Genomic DNA, 22,152 nt, shown 5'->3' with positions numbered 1-22,152 from the left:
CCAGAGCCACTTTGACAGCTTGAAACAGAGTTTGGCTAAGAAAAAGTTTACAGCCTGGCGGCACCATTTTGGCTCTCTATCCGCTAGTGAATCCATTTTGGCTCTCCATGGATTCTGTGATGTTGGTAGCTTGTGATTAAGTAAAAATTAAACAAAACATTGGATCGTCATTATGCCAACAACACCAGTATAAACAAAAAAAGTCTGCTACTATATAAATATATAATATGAATTGACTTTACATCAGCTTCAAAAAGCAAGTAAACTACCGGTATTTGACAAATCAAAATGTGGATAAGCTCAGTTTAGGTGGGTTTAGCTTCCTCTACATCACTACTGGTAGGACTCTAGCATTAATCAAGCTCAGTGACAAAGGCCAGAGTTTGGAGCACAATCCCAGGCTAACATGTAAAGTAGTAAGCAGTAAGTAAAGAAAACACTCTCTTGACAGCAAACCGGTAAACTGCGATGTCTTAAGTTTGAATTCCATGTTTTATGTAAGACACCCTTGAATCGCACCGTGGGAGACGAGCACAGAGAATTCAGCAAATATTCAGAATGCCATTACCACCACATGCATATTAAGAGAAGCTACGAAAAGAAAGACGTTTTTTTTTCCCCCTCAGAGATGTAGTAATTACACTATTTCATCACCAAGGACCATGCAGAGTGGGTAGATGATGAAAGGTAAGCGGAATGGGGCTTTCACTTCTATTCAATTCAAAGAACAAAGCCATGCCAAGCCAGTAGCCTTCCCTGTATTCAACCTGGGTAAGCTGAGAAAAAACATTATTAGTTAGAGGGCTCTTTCTTTAAAAAGCATGGAATTTGTGTCAAGCTTATCGTTTTCATAAAGTCATCGAAAATGAAAGGTGGCTACGTTAAGAGGAACATAATGAACTTTGTCAACTGTGAACTCAATAGTCGTATTAAAAATTATATTTTTTGGAATCTTCATGCTGTCTTTATATTTTTGAACACAGCCCAATACCTTTCTCGTTTGGGGAAAAGCAGCTTTCTCTCTTCACTTCTTTTACACAGTATCACCCAAACTTTCTTGTAGTCTTTCTTTACTTCTTTCCCCCAACCACACATTTCTTCTAATCTCTCTGAAAACTGTGATTGATGCTTCCATGGCAGCTTATGTCACCGCACGTTCGCACGAGCACATGTGCACACACGTGCACGCACACGCAGTTATTTATCAATCTCATTCTACCGTGGAGACGGCATCCATGCTGGAAGTGCTGAGTCGTCTAAAAATGACATAAAGAACTCTGGCAGAGACAGGAAGTCGAATTTCACACAGCTACTGCTTCACATGCAGCGATAGCCTTGTTAGCCAACCGTGGGAAGCTAAACACACACACACACACACACACACACACACACACACACGCTTCTCTCTGAGATATGGGTATACGGTGACAAAGGAGCCAGGGATGTTGGAGAAAGGCTTAGTTCCTGCAGAGAAACTTGGAAATTGGTGGCACTGCGGTCTGCTGGGGCCGGGGTGGGGGCGGGGTAGAGGGGGTCCCGGACAAAGTGAATGACCAATTAGCCAGGACCCTGGCAGCAGGAAGTCGCATCAGGACATTACAGCAGCCAGGGAGAGCCCAGAGGACAGAGCGAGAGGGATCATTAAGAGAGGATATGGGGACTATTGGGGTAGAGCTGGCTCTGCTGCGTAAGTGATTCACAAGCCACAGGCTCTGGAATATTGGAGAGGGAGGCGGGAGAGCGAGAGGGCCGGGGAATCGGGCGGGGCGGAGGGGGAACGGGGGATGAAGCAGCAATGAAGAGACTCAGAAACGGAGGAGAAAACAAAGCGTGAACGAGACGATAGAGGAAGAGAGCGTCGGCATGGGAGAAGGGGCGAGGAAAGCACGAAATGCGAATAATAGTGATGGATGGCGACACGATTAGCTCGCTATAGCTGCGGCGTATGGCGAATATGAGCGTCATGTTCAGCGAGGGTGAGAGGAGGACACGGCTGAGGGGACTTTCAGAGGCTTTGCAGCACAACAATAGTCTCTGGGCCTGATGCCTAGCTCACATATCACAAAGCAAGCAGCTCCACTGAGGCTGAATAGCGCTATCGCCCGCCTAAACTGGGCTGAGAGAGAAAGAGAGAGGAAGCGGGGCGAGAAGGAGAAAGGGCGGGAGAGACAAAGAAAAGGAAAGGGTTTGAGAAAGAGAGAGGGAGAGAGATAAAGAGAAAAATTTAGGGAGAAAGAAAGGGAGAGGAAGACGAGGGGCGAGCGGGGTGGGGGCTAAGAAAGTCTTTCATTCTTCTCCTCTGATGAAATTTGAAACCTCATTTCCTGCGGGACGTCTGCATTGGGGGACTGATCAGAGTACAGTCCAACGGCTTCTGATTTGGGAGAAGCATCGTTTTTTTGATGCGGGGCTTCAAATAAACGTTTTCATGTTTTTCCTCCTGTGATGCTAAACGTGGCAAATTAAGCTCCGCGTTTAATCTGAAGGCCGGCCCGGGCCCGAAGGTAAAAACACGATTAGACTACAACTAAAAGTGATGAAAGGAGGGGAAGAGAAGAGGGGGGTGGGAGAGGATGGGAGAGGGCAGGATGAAAGCGGGTTCGGATGGAGAAGGCCAGAGGAGCGGAGGGGAGAGGAGAGGAGAAATGAAAGGGAGAGGCACGGAACAAGAGAGGGAACATATGAAAGAGAAGAAAGGGGGGGGGGGGTGGCATGGGGGGATAGACTGAAAGAGAGATAACCGAACAGAGAGAGAGAGAAGGGGGGAGTCTCGCTCCTTAGTGGCTTCCGCAGGCATTGATGATAACACTGGGCTTTGGCTGGAGGTTAGAGAAAACAGAAAACACACTCATTTCTAATTAAGGATTCCTGCTCAGATAAATGCAAGGTAGGACAAAAATGACACATGCACAAACAGCAACGTGCACACACACACACACTCGCTCTGTTTTTTTGTCTCTCGCTTTATCTCTCCTGCTCTCTCTCGCACACACACTAATTATTGATATCGCTGCACAGCTGGCACCGAGTCCAAATGAGTGTTTGCATGCTTTGAAGGATCAGGAAATACGAGCCAAAAGCCAAACACGCATGTAATTGGCAAAACCCAGTCACCCGTGTTCCACCACGCGTGTTTTCATAAGCTCACACGCCGGTGAGTAGACACCATCTACTGTCACGTCAAGCACGTGCGCGTTTATCCGTGTGCGTGTGCGTGTGTGTCTTTCACTGACAACCAGAGGGAGCGGTGCGATAGACAAAAGGGGCTTCGGTGAGATCAAGTGTAGGTGGAGAAGAATTAGAGGTGACTTACAAGAAGAGAGGGGGGAGAAAAAAAAAACCAACAAGCACTCTAAACCAAAAGGCATTTAAAAGGAAGAGGAAAGAGAATTAATCCTTGGCTGGGCTGAATGTAGCTCTAAGCCCGACCAGGCTTCAGGCCGCCAGCAGATTCACTGTGATTATTCCATTTGCTCAGACAAGGATTTAGCCACGTTTGACAAGTTTGACATCAGACTGCACACGCTTGATCCCCTTCACAGAGATGTAGCTGAGTGGGCTGTTCTAATGGTAAAGCACAATATCACCATTTTTACGTGGGTGGTCTGCTGTTACTCTTTGCTTGGTAATAGGGCTCGGCGGACATATTGGTGCACCAATTACAAGGCTATTGGCCGGTACTGGCCTTTCAAAGATAGGCCTATATTCTTCGACAACTAATGGGACGAGCAGATGACAGTTTATTACAGCACAGTAACATTTAAGTTAATATTAAAATGGTTATATTTATGATACAGTAGAGCTGTGAGAAAAACAAGAGTTCCTTGCAAAGACACAGTATGTGCATTAAGTGTATTTTACAATTCGTTTTAGGCTATAATGATGATTTTTAGTACCAAATTTCAGAAAACAGCCTGCAGTGTTATTTAGCTCTTCACAATTGAGAGGCAAAATGTGAAGGATCTATTCAAATAAGTTAATTATCTTCCACAAAACCATCATTTGTGGTATTGTTCAGACTGTAATAGATAGGATTTTATATCCTGCCTCAGATCCAGTTGTTCCCTATTGTTTTCCTCACTGAGAACATTGGGTTGCCATTTTATGCTGAGTCTTCACCAGAGTTTACTTTACATACATTAGAAACCCACAAAGATTACCACGTTTAGTTAAAAATGACATGCTGAAAAAGAATGTCACACATTTCACGGTGCCATAAACCAGAGAAGTGGCCAATGTTGATGAGTACATGTTTGTAGTATGCTAGTCACAACAAACTGTAGTCGTCAGATTTGTACTGGAACACAACTAGTTGTAGATGGTGTTTGTGATCATTCTTTGAATTCTTCTCTTGGGGGATGATACACTTTTCAGTTTTACAGCTACAATGTTGCTGTTGTTAGTAGCAGAACAGAACGCAAAATCTACTTGGAGAGAAAAAAACGGTGCCATTAGATGCTATAACTGATGCAAAAGTGAGTGAGAACAGATTGAAAGGATGAGGACTGTGATTACGTTCTGACTGCACCCTGACGGCTGTTTTTCCCTCTGCTATCTCACCCATTAGCCCTCATCACACCATCGTCTTCCTCACCTCATTAGTGTTCCACACACTGATGTGTGTGTGTCAGCCGGCAAAGATAATGGTTTCTTCTCTTAAATAAGCCGAAGTACAAAGAACAGCACAAAAGCGCGAGGAGGAGGAGGGATAATGTGTTTGTCCCACATTATGGAAGCTTTGAGAGAAAAACAAATCCATCTCCGTTTCCACCTTCCCTGCTCACCCACTCATCTCTGCCTTTCCATCCCTCTGTCCTTCTACTGACCGGCGAAAAGGCACGTTTTTTGTCTGCGAGAGCAGCATTTGGGAGTCTTGAACTGAACATGGTCTGTTTCTAAACTAGCTCTTCTAAGCAGCGAGGCCAGATGAAGGTGAAGTGTGGGGGCAGTGGACCAAAGCACACACTTGATGCACTCTTTTACACGTCGACACACACAGATGCTCGCAGTGGAGTGAAACTGGCTCTTCAAAGTTCACTGAAGATTCCCAAAAGTTTTTGACTTCTGCCCACGCAACTTTTTTTTTTCTTTTCTTTTTTTTAAATCCTTTCTAAAAATCTCAATCCTTATTTCTTTATTTCACGCGGCATACAGGGAATCTCTTTCCTCTTCTGCCGCACACTTTTTCAAAACTTCTAAGGATGCTTTTTTTAAGGCAATGTGCTGTGACTGAGGATAACATTTCCTGCGCTCTCTCTCTCTCTTTGTCTCTCTCACATTCCCATGCACATACTTGGCCCACACATGCATACACACACACACGCTGGAGGATTGACATGCATTTTCTAAATCTATGAAGATGATCTAGGACCTGGTCAATCTTGGAGATCTACAAGTGTCTTATCAAAGCACGCTGACAGAATTAAAACGAATTCCCTCCAAATACAAGAACAAAATAACGTGTGTGTGTGTGCGTGCGTGCGCACACACACACACACACACACAATCTCAGAGAGTGTTTGAACCTGAAGAACTCATTCCCCTGATTAGGATCTCAGTTGGGAAAAGGAACTCACATGCCCTTCAACTCTTGAAGGGTCTATAGAAGCGCACACACACACACACACACTCACTCAGGAACTTCAGCCCTCTTGCTCCTCATCAGCTCTTCCCCTGTCTTTGTCATTTCCACTTTCCCAAGTTTGCTCTGTTCTCATCCCCTTTGCCCAAAGATAACTGGTCGTTATCAGCGAGGCCCTGAAACCAATCGCTCTCGCTTTTCATTGTTGGCAATCTAATCCATTACATTTCATTTAAAGTCCTGTCCTTCCTTCTTTATTTAGCCATACCCCATTGTCTTTTTTTCCCATCTCATTCCAGTCTTCTTTTGCTCTACCTCCACCTTTCTCCAACCTCTCACTCTCTCCTTGATCTATCCTTCAGGAGTGCTGATAGCCACCTTGTTATTTCCTTGGCTTGTTTTGATGCCCTGAAGGCGGTGACCGACAGGCCAACTTTTTGGGCCGACCTCAAGGGAAAAAGTGCACAAGGAGTTGCCTTAGCATTGTTACTTTAATCACATATGAACACTAGATTTTTAGGAAACATTTCAACAGTTTAAAGTTATTTTGTTGCTTGTTGTTTGAAGTATTTTTTCATCTACATTTCCCAAAAAAACACCCTAAGGCTTGATCCAATAAAATCAAGCGGTGAAAGAATGAAAATGTTGGTCCTCAACTTGACACGATAACGCCTAAACTAGTGTCAACATGGTAATTTTAACTTTGGTACCAATACCAGTCAAAACATCTCAGTGGTCATCGGGTGGCTTACAGCAAGTGGAAAATGCGGCCTGTGACCCATGATGTTGTGGGAAATGTAGTTCTTAAAACCTGCGGTGACTTACATGCTTCCTGTGGCTGAGCTGCTGTCTGTGGGCAGAGAGCCATTGGACCGCTCCATCTGGGCCAACCTGAGAAAGACACCGTCATTAGTGAGTGAGACTGAGTTTACCAGTTACAATCAAATAAGCCATTTAAGAGCTCAACTCATTAGAATGCAGACAATGGATGTCAATGAATGAAGGTGTCAGTGTCCACCAAAGCACACCAATTATTGAGTAATGTAGTGAAATAATTCAAGGAGATCCCAGGTCTCCAAACAGGTTGAATTCAATAACAGGGGGACTTAATTATGACAAGCAATAGATTATAGGATCAATCTACATCCTACAAGGCTATGATGAACTTCTCATCAGTGACTGAACGAACACAATATTGTGTCAGGTGTGTGTGTGTGTGTGTGTGCAAGTGAGAGTGTTTGTATGGTCATGCGTGTACAACCACATGTGTATGAGACATCTGGAGTGTGTGTATGTACGTGTACAACATAAATGTGTGTGTACGAGGGCATGTGCACGTGTGTGTAGGCGCATGTGGCTGCGGGGAGAACATAGTGGATTACTGGTCATAGATCCAGACAAAGCAGCCATGCTAATTAGATTGGCTGCCCAGATCAAAGACTGTATTTACTGAGCTCTGTAATAGAGAGACAGCAGGCTCGCTCCGGCAGATTAAGGCAAAAAGAGAACATGATCCGCAGACTATCCTTAGGCTGAAATTCAACTACGACAGAATATGGAGAGAGAGAGATTGAGAAAATGTGTGTGTGTGTGTGTGTATATGCTCGAGTCATGTCTCGTTGATATGGAGAGCGTGCGTCTTTGTGAATACGCTATAATGTGCGCATACATCTGTGCCTATATTAAAGTTAAAAATGTCGTTCATGAGGGTCATGTCTGCATACTTGCTGATAAAACCGTGTAGGCAGAGACACTGACCCAAGGTTAATGGTGTGTGACCAAGGGAAGGCTACGGGCCAGACGGGCCAGCACCGCCTCAGAAGAGCCTCCGTGATGAAAGCTTTCTGTGGAGGGAGACGCGGCCGTCTGTCTGACAGGAGTAACCCTCGGCCGCTTTGGGGGAGTTAGAGCCCTGGACTTACTGGAGATTTACTCCAGGGACAAGATGGGATTTGTGCAAAGTATTATATTTGTGGATCTGAATATACAGACTGATCTGAAAATCAAACATGACAGGTTTACACTCTCGGTGCACCCAGAGGACCATTTGTTTTGGTTATGGTAGTGGCCCATGAGTTACTGCAGCTCACAAGTGGCGCATATGGGTGTGTTGATGTATACAGCAGTAACATCTGAACTCTGAACTCTGATCCTACACCCAATCCATGAAGTTACCAGCCAAATAGGTAGGTGGTTGCAGGTTTGCTTGCCAAGCAGACGCTCACAGCCAAATACAAAATTCCATAGGAGTTTTACAGAATGTCTATAGTGTTTGTATATCAAAGTGAAAAGCAGTTGTTTTTCCTATGTTTATTTTTTTTATTGTATGTGTTTTTTTTTGTACTTTCCCCCGATACTGACCAATAAAAAGACACTACGGTTTAACTGACACTCCTTACTCCACAAACACAATTTTTCCACTGCACTCCCTGTTTATAAAAGCATCTATCTGCAGTGTTTTGCTCCACTATACATTTTGAAAAAAGCTGAGTTACCTAAAATTCATATCCTTTACCACCTGCTTTACCACCAATTCCTAACTCAAAAATGTTAGCATTATGTAAGCAAAAGTCTTATATCTAATAATAAAAAAAAATGATTTTAATATTTTTCTACAAAGCCAGCAATTTTGTAACAGCAGGTGCCACTTCTGTCCAAACTGTGGATTTCTCATTTTGGAAAGAAACTCTTGAATGGATTTGTGGCTGTGTGTATCAGCAAAACTTTGAAATGCAGTTACCCATGCTTTATGTGTGTGCTGTGGTGATGAGATGATGATTGGAGAATGGGAGGCGTACCTGCTGGCATATTGCTCTATCCTGGAATGGGTGTCATCATGAGAGAGCTGAGGTGACTGGGACAGCCTAGAAATGAATGGGGTAATGGAGATGAATGAGATTCGGCATGCTCACACAACCTCATTAACACGCATGCACACGGGTGCGCACACACACACACACAGACACACCCCCTAATGGCCCTTCAGAAAATCACCTAGAAAACAAATCGGATGATCCTAGGAAGAGAAATAGAAGAGCGGGATGATCTACGGAGCGGTCGGGTGGTTTTTGACAGCCGCTGCTGGGATGAGCGATCGAATGCTAGTTGGATGCTGGTTGGAAGGGAAGGAGGTACGTTTAGAGAAGAAGATGGTGCTAAGGAGACAGTGGGTGAGTGTTGGTGGCATGTTCAGCCAGTGGATCGGGCGGGCAGGCAGGCAGGCAGGCAGGCAACATGCAGTCGTGGCTTAGTTGGGGTGGGGATGTGGGGGGTAGGTGGGTGAGTTTGGATGCAGGAGGTGGGGGGCTAGGGGAGGGAGGGAGGGAGGTGTTGTTTAAAAGGCATTCCAGTCTGGAGGAGGGAGGTTGGTGGTGCTGGTGGCGTAGATACTCACTCGTACTGCTCCGGACACATGCTGATGAGGGTGACGGGACTGTAAGAGAATCGGAGGGAGGGAAGGAGGGAGGGAGGGGAGGAAAGGTACCACAACACATTTTAGGGTCAAACCAGTCAAGTGGGTCGGAAACAAACACAGCAGGAGGAGGAGGAACGAGCGGCGGGCGAGTCCCGCCCCGTCCCGTCCCGCAACAGCTGATGGGTTGAACTCAACGTAGAGCGAATCTGACTGTGATTACCCCTTGTACACCCCTTTCAAACTGGAGTAGTGACCCTGGAAATATGTGGGTCAGTTTGAACGGGTCGACCCGGGCAAGTGGACCCTGCAAAACGGCTTTGACCAAGACCCCGGTCAAACTCTGCTCGGCGTGAAGTGCTTCAGTTGTTTCCCAGCATGCAGCTGTGGCATAAAAGGTGCACTAAAGGAGGACGGGCCTGGGTCAGCATACCGTATTATTCCCAGGTCCTGTGTGTGTGACAGGGGTGAAAGGGACTCATTAAGTGGGCATCTCCCATCACAGAAGTTTCACTGAATTAAGCTTATGACACCATGCAATGACTAAGCTGCAGAGTTATGTATATGTCCCAATTTCATTCCTTCTCTCAATTATTTCCAGCAGGATGTACTGAAATAGCCTGCCAGATAAAAACATATAAAGTACCTATTTCCTACTTTTACTAATGAGGACGTTCTGTTATCACAAGAGGAGAACTAGAACATGGTATATCTTTGGCCTAATAGAACCTGGCGATTAAAGCACAAATACTTCTCTCACCAGTCATTAAGCCCTCTGAAAATAATCTATGACCGACCAGGTTGCTAGAGGCATGTGTCTTGACGTTTAAAAGCCTTTTAAAGTTCCCATACTGATTACCGGTGGTAATTGCTGCTATTCTTAGAGAGGCGGAATATAGATTGACATTTGTACACCGATGAGACGCCTTTCGAGCTTGAAAACGAAAAACTAATCTAGCGGAAAAGACGTGTGACAAATATAGAAACAGAAAATCTTGTTATGTTTTTCGTGGGGGAGGATGGTGCGAATTGGTGAGATAATAGTCGAGGAACTCTGAGGTTGAGTTTCTTTCTCCTCGCGCTTTTGTTCCCAGATGAAAGCGGGGAGATTCAAAGGGAGAAGTGTGGCGTGGTGGTTATGTCTCCCGCAGCGGGGCAGCCAATGTAGTCACGCTTCTCTTGCTGCGAGGAGAATCCAAAATGTAGCAGGGGGATTCAGAGGGGAGAGAGAGAGAGAGAGAGAGAGAGAGAGAGAGAGAGAGAGAAATAGAGAGAGTGAGAGAGAGAGAGAGATAGAGAGAGAGTGAGAGAGAGAGAGAGAGAGAGAGAGAGAGAGAGAGAAATAGAGAGAGTGAGAGAGAGAGAGAGAGAGAGAGAGAGAGAGAGAGAGAGATAGAGAGAGAGAGAGGTCGGCAAGGCAGATTGAGCTATTTGGAGCCGGTGCTGCGCCGCTCCATGCGCCCCCGCCGACATCAGTGCCGAAAGCAAGAGACAGTGTGCTCGTTTTGTCTTTTACATAGGGGGATGATGTAAGTTTTCATCTTTGCCAGGAAAATGCTAGCTAGCTGCGCTGAGGTGGTTTCCTTTTCACCCAATTTTTTTTCTTCTGACCCCCTCTGCCATGACACAACTGGCTGTTTTAACCTTCAGATGGGCGCACTCTCGTGTAAACGCTGAAGGGTGAAGCTCGTGGCGGAGAGAGAAACACGAGTGAAAGAGCAAGAAAGGAGAGCTACTGAGAGAGAGAGGGGAAATGGGAAATGAACCATGTGAGGGAAAGTGAGTGAAGGAACAATAAGTAAGGGGGGGGGGGGGGGAAGGCAAGACAGCAGAGACCTTGGGAGCTTTTGGAGTCTGACAAATGTAGCTGATGTAAAGAGTGTAGTCGGATGGAAGGCTTGCTGCGCCTGGTGAAGTACGATACAGTGTGCAGAGCAGAGTCCTGTTCATGTTTCACTGTGGGGGGCAGGGGGGTCTGCCAAGGGCCTGAGCAGGCTGGGCTGCAGTCAGGATCCATGGCTATAGTGAACCTAAAACCACAGCTTTCACAGAAGTTGACTAGTCACTTAGCCACACAAAAGCGTTAAAAACATGGCTCTTCACACCTGATACAGAGAATATTTGATTTGAGCTGCGAATACATTCAAAATAATAAAAGGCAAGGCTGTTCATCAATCAAAACAGCAAAAAAAGTGAGATCCTTTTGCATCTTTATCTTTTCATTTGGTGCTGATTTGAAAGAGGCCACTCAGGCGAGCTCACAGACAGGTTCCTGAACACACCATCAGTCAAAACAACTTGACATTTTAACAAAGTCTTCTAAAAGAACAAAGCTCAATATGCCTTGGCAATAGGCTGAATGTCTAGCCGACGGTAAACAAATGGTAATGGACCTTGGATGAGAGATAAACACCCACACATGGGCCCTAAAATTGACGGAGAAAGGTATTTTCATTTGAAGAAGCTTGTTCGAATGATAGCGACTGCGAAATGTAGCACTTGCAGCGTTTGATTCCACTTGTGTTCAGAGTTATAGTCTAGACTGAAAATATTCCCACTGGCAACTTGGACCCACTGACTGACAAGAACTCAATAAATTGCCAAACAACTGATGTGTCTCTTGTCATCTCTTATGAGCACAACCCGAAATGTGTTTGTCAAACTCCTGCACTGTGTGTTTCGTGCTTTTGCAGTGAATGCCCTGCAGTGTAGCTCAAAATCAATTAAGTTAGTCCATCCTGCCCACTGTAGTCACTCTGTCACACTTAGCACTGTTTCTTTTTTTCTCCCTGTCCTTCCCCTCTTCCTCTGTCGGGGGGTAAAACACCACCTGTGCATGCTGACACCTCTACCTGTCTGTCAGAGAGACAGCTAGGAGGCTAGAGGGAGGCATGTGTGTGTGTGAGAGTGAGTGAGAGAGAGAGTGAGAGAGAGAGGGAGAGAGAGCAGGAGAGAAAGCAAGACAGAGCAAAACAATGTGTCACATGCCAGAGATTAAAAAATAAAAAAATCAATGTTAAAATTTTCCCTCTTAGACTAACATGGTTTTGAGTGCTGATCACTGTTAGGTTTTAGTAAGGAAGCCCCATGTATCTGTTTGCTTGACAATCCTTATTTGTCGCTTCAGTCTGCCAGCTGACAAGCTAATGTTTCTATTAGCCGGGACACTTCACCAGTATTCCCTAACGTGATAAATTCTGCATGTAAAAACTGACTCCATCTTGTTTAAACCAAGATATTGACTGGAAAAAACTTTAAGCTTGTAATACTGCCAATCCTGTATAATTAATGGGAAGTTGTGCCCATTTATGTGAGAGCAGTACAGTAGGCTACATTAGCATTAGCACTGAACTTGAACACGGATTACTGAAAAGTTTCTTGGGGCTTTACCACCAACTTGCTTATTTTGAAGGCAACTTAATAATTTAATCAAAGTATTATGCCAATATATGACTGTCAGGTTATGAAAAATTTATGGGCGTACTCTAGCCAGTCAGAACTGGAAAATCATGCAGGCCATTGTAACATATTTACACCATCTGAATACATCTGCCTCTATATCACATCTTCATACACTTTCTATCTCTATCTTATGACTCTGGTCTGTGATGGAATGGATTTTGATTATTACTATGTATAATTTATTCATTTCCTATCATTTATTGATTATTGTTTTAATATTGTTTACTTAATATCAACACATCATTGAGCGTCTCAGTATTGAGATATGGGCAATCACAGGATGCAACAGGCAAATAGAGACGAGGCTTTACTTGAAGTGAGGAACGGTCACATAAGGCTGAACCTTGAGAGTGAGACAATCGAACAGCAACAGAAATGTCTGATGCTTTTTAGCTAGGACTTAAAGTTTTTGGGAGTTTCAGTATAGAATTCAAGAAGGGAAGGGGGAAAGCTGTATGAGAGATGATGGGACTAAGTTGCAGTATGGGTGTTTTTCTGATGAACCATCTCATTAAACCCTAACATTCACTCCTGTTTCAGAGACTTGATTCTTTCAAAAAATATATATTTTTAGACTTTTCACTTGTCCATAAACCCGCTAATTCTCCAACCAACTGTCAAACTCATTAACCTCTCTTCAAAGCTTAATACAGCACAGCCTCATGCCCTACTCTATCTGCTTATGTAGGGTAAAAAGCAAAAAACCAACACTGAGTAGGAAGCCTTTTCAGTGGTTCTTTCACATTATCAAATATAGCCGTGACAAATCAGAAATCCTATCTGGCGTGAAATGAAGCAAAGATATAAGGGGGAGGTGAGAGTAGGTGGTGTTTTGCTCTCTTTAGGTGGAGAGAAACAGAGTGGGAGGCAAAAAAAAAAAAGACCACGATGCGAGTGGAAAGGAGACAGAGAAAGCGAGTGAATGAGTGCATTAGTGAGAGCGATTACACACTAGACAATCTACTTTTCTCTTTTCCTTCTCTTTCAAGAATTACAACTTTTTGTAGAAGTTTCCCCTGTCAAGACAACAACTATAGTCTCAGAAAATGTAATCAGAAAAATAACAGATTGGAATACTCAAACTCAGTATTCGTAATAATTCTTGGTTATGTTTTGATTACTTTTCCTCCTGTGACTAATTTGAATTGCATTAGACATCAGTGATATTTGTGATATCTATTGTGGAGCTGAAAAATATGTAAATTGTGATACCAGTGAAGAGCAATAATACTGTATGGATACTATATACAGCGGGGCAACAAATTTTACAAACTACGACAGTTAATGTGAAAAGCAACAACACAGTGTCTACCTTATCTGCATAATCCCTCTTTTTAAGCAGGAACCTTGACTATGTTCCATCACAGAAAAAATATTTTTAATTTCAGCCTCATTGTTCATTTTTAGTGACACAAAGATGGCAAAAGCCACAATATAATCCTATTGTGGACGGGGTATTTTGCATCTAATTGCACCAGAAACTGAGCAGTGAGGAGTGATCTTATGCTTGAACCACTGTATATGGGTTTAAAAAAAAACAACAACGAAGAATTGCAGATGCAGGCTTATTTTCTGCACATGAAGTTGTCTGTAGCGCACACGGGCCTTCAGCTGCCTGTGGATAGCCTCAAGGCTCAAAGGAAAGAAGTCATGCGGGGAAGGAGAGGGGAAAATGACGACCATGAAATAGTCCTACATTTCTCTAAGTCTCCATTTCCTTCTGCCACGTTTTAAAAAGATCTCTCCGATTTGCCACAATTCCTCCACCTTTTAAGAGGCATTTATCAGGCAGGCAGCACCGCAGGAGTCATTTTTCAGAGAACAGACAAAGACAGAGAGAGAGAGGATGAAGTAGGAGGGGAGGAGGGGTGAGGATGCGAGGGATGAAAGAGGGAGCGCAATCCATCTGAGAGGTGACCGTGTGCAACTGGACGGGTGAGAAAATTCATTGTGAGTGAATAGGTGAGTCATTGTGTGCGTGCGTGTGCATCTTTGGGGCTACGTTCTTCAGAGAGTTTGTTTTTAATATCCGCGCTTGTGAGACGCAACACTAGACAGAACAAAAGTAAGAGAGAAGGAGCGGGAAGTGTCAAAATGTATCATTAAGAGTGACTGGGTGACGGCGAAATCCACCGACAGAGGACCGACAGAGGAAGGCAGACAGATGGAGATAGACAGATGGATAAACTGCAGAGAAAACACGTCACAGAGAAGGAGCGTAAACGTCTTGGATGGGGTGAGCACACGGGGCAGGTAGAGAGGTATTCGGAAGGGGCCATAACTCAGACGTGCGCCCCAGGAGGGAGGATGAGGCACCTGCCTGGGGCATCTGCATAATGTGGGGCTAGTTAAACGGCTCTCCGGGGGGATTTATGCTCTGGCAGGAGCAGCCATAAATCAGGGCTTGTCGCTGGGGCCGGGGCTGCAGACAGGAGATCTACAGCCTGAGAATGGCACCTGGTAAAGACCGGGTCGACAGGTAAATAAACACACACACACACTGAGTGGGAGTCATTTTTACAGTCTCTGATCCAATCTGCTGCTGATGGTATGAATGACAAAGACATAAATAGATTTCAGACTGTGGTGTTTGACAAAAATGTACATTTAACGGAAATTAATATCAGGCTCTGTCTGGTTCCATCTTTTCTGACAGCCTGTGAAAGAGTTTATTAGGCCCTGCTTTACAGTGACTTTAGAAAGGCTTAGAGCTGCTGTAATACTGCAATACAGATCTTGAACAGTGGCTAAACAAAATGGTTGCCATTTTTGTTTAGGGCATTCATATTTAAATGAACTGTTATGTGGTTGCAGGTTTACATAAAAAGTCCTTCAGGTGCTACTTACGTTTCCATGTTGTCCCCCTCTAGAACTGTCTGGACCGGCAGGTAGCCCAGCCGAGGATGTTTGGCAAAGTACTTCTTAGAGCGGAACTTGTTCTTCAGCACTTTGGTGAAATCACGCATGTCTTCACCTGATGTTGTCTACGGGAGAGAAAGAGAGAGATAGAGAGAGAGAGGGAGAGAGAGAGAGGGAGGGAGAGAGAGAGGGATGTAGAGAGAGAGAGAAAGAGAGAGAGAGAGAAGGGTACAAAGGTAACAGAAATGAGCTATTCTGTTTGAGCTATAATGAGCTGTAAGTGTTTGTGTGTATATTGTAGTGTGTGTGAACGTCAGTGTGTGCGTTTGTGCATTTGCGCATGCATAAGTAGCCTATGCATTTGTGCGGAAAAAAATGTGTGTTTTGTTAATGAGATAATTAGCAGAGGCGGTTCTCCTGGAGTCGCGGTTTCTGCCTCGCAAGCAAACGACAAATTACCACAGCGGCCTGACCAGAGGGGATAAAAATAACCCTCCTGCAGAGGACAACTACTGGGGAACACACACACACACACACACACACGGGCACACACTTCCCACAGTTGACAGATGTGGGTAAATGAACAGACTTCTAATGAGTTCACATGGCTTATTAACTAATCCACACAACTTAAGATAGCAGCTTGAAGAAACCAAAAACAATTACTATATATAGAGAGGACACAGGACAGAAGGAGGTAGAGAGTACAGGTGGGCTAAAGGAAGAGGAGAATAGGTGTGTGTGTGTGTGTGTGTGTGTGTGTTTACGTGCCCTCGTTCATGTGTGGTTTTATGGATGTGTTTTGACAGCTAGAGAATTTCCGTGAATTTCTGGTGACAACAAAATGACACCAGAGGCAGCAGTCCCAGTCGAACCCAAACAACATCTCCACTTAGGAAGACTGAGAACATTAAAACTACAGTAATCAATACAGCGCAGCAACATATTTTGGCTTCTCCGATATCACTCATAACTCGCGTGGGGAACAATGAAAATGGTACTTCTATAAAAATCAAAACCGAATAAAAAAAGCAATATTGCGGCCATAAAGTAAACAGTATGACAGAGATGAGAAAAAGAACGTTATTAAATGACCGCTCTGAGTCTCACAACAGCCACTATCAATCTTTAGCTCCACACAAGAATCTGTATTCTGCAGCATCTGCCCAGCTTCATTATCCAATATGAATTTTACATTTTCAAAGGCATAAAACTGAAATACAATTTGGTTTTAGCGTAGGGAGAAGGGTAAATATTACTTTATGTTTCATTTGGATTTTTTTTCCGGAGGAAATAGACAACAGACAGACAATAAAATGCTTGTTATTCAGTGGTGTTGAGGGAAATTGAGCTGAACCATGGGGAACACAAAAGTTGGAAAAAGAGTTAATTGATAAAAGTTTTCATTTTATTTCTGCTACATAAGTTTGTTTGTTATATACAGTAGGTGATTTGGGGAAGACTACACTGTCACTGTATTGTAATACTGCAAAACTAGATAAACTGATGTCCTAAACTGTGGCTGCAATCTTCTTTGAAGCAAATGTATTCAACGCCCTTTACTGTACCTACATTTTGCATTTTGCAGCCTGAATTCAAAATGGATTCAACTGAGATTTTTTTGTCAACTGCCAACACAAAATATCGCCCCTATCTGAAAGCATGTTCTAAGAATTGTTTGCAAGTTAGAGCAATATCTCATTTCAGTAAGTCTTCAATCCCCTGGCAGTGATAACAGATTCAGGTCATCTTGGATATAGATCTGTATCAGCTTGGTACATCTGGATTTTGGCATTTTCTACACTTCTTCCTTGCAGATTCGCTCAAGCTTGGTCAAGTTGCATCTGCAAACAGCTATATATGTTGAAGCCTGGGGTTTGGCTGGGCCACTAAAGGACTTTCCTAATCTTGTTCTGAAGCCATTCCGGTGTTGATTTGCGTAGGCTCATTGTCCTGCTGGAACATAAATTGCTGCCCCAATCTAAGGTGTTTGGCACTCTGCAGCAGGTTCTCCTCAAGAATCTGCCTGCACTTGGCTCCATTCACTGTTCCTTCTCTCCTCACAAGTCTCCCAGTCCCTCTGCTGCTGAAAAGCCAGACACAGAACTCTGCATTACAGCTGAAGAGTTCAATTTTTGTTTCATCAGACCAGAGAATCTTTTGCCTCATACTCTCAGAGTCTTTCAAGGCTTTTTGCAACTTCCAGGCTGCTGTTACAGCATGTGCTTTTTTTTCCCTAGGAGCGGCTTCCTTCTGGCCACACGGACCAGATTTGAAAAGTCGTACACCGTCCTTCCAGCTAGATCTCCCATCGCAGACAAGGAACTCTGCAGTTAATGCTAAGGGGTTGAAATATAATCAACACAAAATATTTCAGTTTGTCATTCTTAATTAATTTGTAAAAAATTGGTAATAAAACAAATCCACTTTGATATTATGGGTTATTCTGTGCAGATGAGTGACAAAAAAATCCTAATTTGATCCAAGGAGAAAAAGTCAAGGGGGTTGAATACTTTCTGAAGACAATGTATATTCCCTCCTTTCTGATGAAGTTGGTAATTGGTAAACTCCTGGATGAGTAACATACCCTATAGCTGAGTCATAATCTCCAAACAACATTTGAAGCATCTGTATCTTAACTTTGCTGCAACATAGCTGAGAGTAAGATCATGTTTTTTCAAAGTCGAGGCAGGCAACTGCTGGGCGTTTAAACTCAGGGAAGAATGATCACTGCTCCCTACGGCTGCTTTTCTAAAGTCAATATCTACCCCATTTGCAGATTGAAAAACCAAATTAAAAGACAGAAATGAGAAACGCCTTTCACCCCAGCCACTCAAAATTTGACGTTTAGCAATATTGAAACGAGTTGGCCCGCAAGTGGGCTATGCTAATCGAGAGAGAGAGCGATACCCAATTTCAGCAAGCTCCCTCCCTTCTAATATTCTTCTCTCTGAGCAGTAGTAAAGTGAAATATTGCTTTCTGGCAGAAATTATAAAAGAACTCAAAGGACCGTGAGTATTTCACTATTTGTTCATGTAAATTCAATTTAGGCCAGGGGAGAGACTGTGGAACAAGATGGGGAAATCAACTGTATGGGAGGAGAGAGGCGAGGCAAGGGCAAGTGTAACGTGTGTGTGTGTGTCTGTGTGTATTGTGTGCATGTGTGTGTGTTGTAATGGTTTGCCTGGGGTGCTACGCAGGTCTACACCTAATGAAGTTCATTTAGTGTCAATTGTCAAGCCATACAAAGAACTCATGCATTTAAAGATCAATTTCCATCTCATGCACGCTTGCAACACTGTATAAGAAAACTTTGACCAACTATCTTGAAGTGCGTACCATAGAATCACATTAACTAATCAAACAACAGCAGGTTTCAAATGCAAGGTAATATATATTGAAATTGAAAAGTATGTGTTGCTGTAAAAGTTTAGAAATCCCTGGGTGTGTAAATTAAGCGTATGAATATGTATTGAGAGAGTTAGAGGAGTGGAACTCAGGGGTTTTGTGACATTAGTAGAGGGACGTCCTTAATGAAATATGGGGATAGGGGGTAACCGAAGTCTGCGTGAGTGTGAGTGTGTGTGCTTTCATTAAATGGATGAGCGGAGTGTGTGAGCATGTGGAATAGAGATATGAGATGAACCGCTAAACGACACGTGTGTGTGTGTGTTTGTGTGTGTGTGTTGCTCCCTCACCGGTGTGCAGTACTCCACCATGGGGTAGTTGAGCTTGTGGCCCTTGGCAGTGCGCCCAGAAAAGAAGCAGCTCTGACACACGTCATAGTTGAAATGCTTCAGACTGCGATACCTACAGAGAGAGAGAGAGAGAGAGAGAGAGAGAGAGAGAGAGAGAGAGAAAGACAGAGAGAGGGAGAGAGAGAGAGAGAGAGAGAGAGAGAGAGGGAGGTGAAAAAGTGAGATAACGAGTGGTGGGAAGGAACAGAAATAATAGTCGTGAGTGTAGATGTCGCTTTCATGTTTTGACGTGTGTGTGTGTGTGTATGTGTGTGTGTGTGTGTGTGTGTGTGTGTGTGTGAGAGCGTGTGTGTGTACCACTATAGCACAACTCATCTCATCTCCAGGCTGCAGGGCCTCCTGGGGAGCTGTCGATTTCCACTGTCACCACTCAGTCACACAATCCTCCATACACACACACACACACACACACACACTTCTCAATATGCTGACACTGTGACAGACACCTAGATTTCCACCAAAACACAGTGTCAGGTTGTTGTCCTCACCCGCTGCAGCCAGTAGGCCATTTAACAGCTAAATTGAGACGGGAGCAATTCAGACATAATAGCTCAAGTCTTTTATCTCTCTCTCCTCTCGAGCGCTCCCAAGGTTAACTGACTGATGAGCTACGAGAGGGAGCCATATATCACAGGGTGCAACAACGCACACGACACCACCATGTCAAACGCACCATTACCTACTGACACGTAGCATATTACTACAGGGGGGGGCGTTTGATTCACCTTCACAGCGGGAGACATTGAGATGCCCCTTAATTAATGAGTTTATCCACTAATTAACAACTTTTCGTTAATTACGGGATCTGTATTTATAGTCTGCCGTTGATTAGGGGACAATCGACTTGTAACATGGTTCGTGTCAACTCTCTAGACCACACAAAACGCCGGCTCTGCATTTTCCTGCATTTGCTCTTTCCCCTTCCTTCCCTCCCTCCCTCCCTCCCTCGCTCTCTCTCTCTCGCTCTCTCTCTCATCGATCAATGACAGAGCATGGGAGACTTGTGCTTCGTCAAACATCTGACTGTATTTCTCCTTCTGCTGGCAAAGTGAGGGACCTGAAAGGGACAGTCCTCCCGCTCCACTCCACCCCCTTAGCATGGTGTTGCACGTTATTCTGTGTCCAGAGAAAAAGCTTTTCCCTGCTAGACTTGGTCAGACTTTTATGATAGGGTGATTGATAGGGGGATTGGCGCTGTTGGCTATCTATCACATCTTTCTTTTGGTTTGGTTTGGTGTTTTTACTTGTTGTTATGCCTCTTGTTTGTTATTTTTTGTGGTCCATCATTGGGGGCCACATTGGAAACAAGTGGTATTGCTTTACTCTGTTATCCCCTGCATATTCATTCCTTTCCCTCCTGCCTTCAATCAGTCAATCAATCAGTCAATCATTCATTCATTGTTGGCATTCCCCTATGTTGCTGTCCAATGCTGAATACACACAAGTAGTATTACTGTGATTTGTGTTTGGTTACAATTTATTGAACCATTCATTTGGTTAAAACAGTGACTGAGCGGTGCAAAATATATAGCTTGTGTTATGAAGGCAGCTACGGGGTATAAAGCAGGTAATGTTTGTGGATGTGTGTGTGTGTATTTGTGTGAGTGTGACTGTCAATCTCACACAGTATCAGAGGGTGGTCTGTTATGCAGTGTTTGCCAGGCGGGCGGACGCCTCTTTGAGCGTAAATGTGTGTGTATGTGTGTGTGTGTGTGTGTGTGTGTGTGTGTGTGTGTGAGCGTGTGTATGTTTCAACGCAAACCTCCAGATGGTATTTAGTCAGTGGTGTATCAGCTGCTGACATTTAGATAAATGCCTGCCCTCCAGAGCAGCTCTGCCCTTTCTGCTCAACCTGGAGACAACAACACAGAACCGTGCCACACTGTGTGGGTGTGTGTGTGTGTGTGTGTGCGTGTGTGTGTGTGTGTGCATGTGTGTGTCTTGTTACATGGTGCGGGAAGGAAGTATGTGTGAAGACTGAAAATATCAAAGTACTTGCCACCTTTCTTGATTTTGTGTGTGTATCAGAAATCTTGGATCAGATGCTGAGTCTAACTGTGTGTGTGTGTGTGTGTGTGTGTGTGTGTGTGTGTGTGTGTGTGTGTGCATACCTGAAGCCAACGATGGGACACTCCTTGCAGATGTTACACTTGGCTTGGTGCTTGGCTGTCTCTGCGGCGGCCACTCTGTGCAGGACGGGAAGCCAAACCATGGACTGAGGCTCCAGACGCATCCAGTCAACAAACTGCCTGGGCTCCAGCTCCACCTTATTGGTCACCTGGGCAGAGGAGGAGGCGGGGCCAGGAGTTAGGAGCCTTTAAATCAAAAGTTCAGCAAGCGTATGAAGTTTACAGTTTCTATAAAGTTCAACAAACAGAGGTGACACGCAGTGAAACGTTGTGCCAGGCACTTTGTAGCATGATGGGGAAACATGCACAACACCGGTGCCAGAGAGGAGGAACAGGCTGTAACTCTGTGCTTGTTACCTGAGCCTAATAAAAGATGCAGACAAATTTAAGATGACCATACATATTAAAGTGACGATTCCCTCAGGCGCATTATGGCCTTGAATTGTGGACCAAGTCTAAATAACTTTTACGAGCTCTTTATTCATGTTTAGTGGTTGGAATAACTTACAATAAACTTTGATTGATTTTTTTTTTTTAACACTGCCCTTGTCCTACAGGCCCATAGCTGTGCTGTTAGGTAACACCCATTTTGCTCAGCGTTAGTAGCTATGAAAAACACACCCAAACTCCTACTGCAACTAATGCACTGAGGGACACGGCTTAGTGTCTGAAAGTCTGTTTTGCTGGTCTACTCTACTGTTTTTTTGTATTTGGAGGTGTAACTGGATATGTGTCTTATGTTTAGGGTGTTTTGTATTTGATTTCTGTCCTTTTTGATTTATGCCACTTAATACTCTGCCCTGAGGACAATAATCAATCAATCCATGTGTCCATCTATCAATATCCATCTTTCCAATCCTTCTATCTAAGCATCCATATATCCACCTATCTGTGTCAAGCTACAGTACAACAGTGCAAAGCATGTGTCCAGACTGTGTGTCCCTCCTAAA

At 44.1% G+C, this 22,152-nt stretch overlaps 1 protein-coding gene across 8 annotated transcripts in view; it reads right to left on the bottom strand.

The window, feature by feature from the left end:
* The window catches only part of utrn (utrophin), a 182,619-nt gene that overhangs the window by 11,234 nt on the left and 149,233 nt on the right, over nucleotides 1–22,152 (bottom strand). For 7 of the 8 annotated variants that reach the window (XM_078289962.1, XM_078289960.1, XM_078289961.1 and 4 more), the window contains 6 exons: nucleotides 21,185–21,351; nucleotides 19,014–19,125; nucleotides 15,303–15,439; nucleotides 8,976–9,014; nucleotides 8,380–8,445; nucleotides 6,407–6,472 (listed from right to left, as the gene is read on the bottom strand). In XM_078289962.1, coding sequence (XP_078146088.1) covers nucleotides 6,407–6,472; nucleotides 8,380–8,445; nucleotides 8,976–9,014; nucleotides 15,303–15,439; nucleotides 19,014–19,125; nucleotides 21,185–21,351 — 587 coding nt within the window. The remainder of the gene's footprint in view (nucleotides 1–6,406; nucleotides 6,473–8,379; nucleotides 8,446–8,975; nucleotides 9,015–15,302; nucleotides 15,440–19,013; nucleotides 19,126–21,184; nucleotides 21,352–22,152) is intronic. The other variant, XM_078289965.1, reaches the window with a different exon arrangement.

This window comes from Centroberyx gerrardi, chromosome 18 (assembly GCF_048128805.1).
Source record: "Centroberyx gerrardi isolate f3 chromosome 18, fCenGer3.hap1.cur.20231027, whole genome shotgun sequence".
Classification (NCBI taxonomy): domain Eukaryota; kingdom Metazoa; phylum Chordata; class Actinopteri; order Beryciformes; family Berycidae; genus Centroberyx; species Centroberyx gerrardi.
Note: the sequence above shows the minus strand (reverse complement) of the source record. Positions and strands in the feature narration are given on the sequence as shown.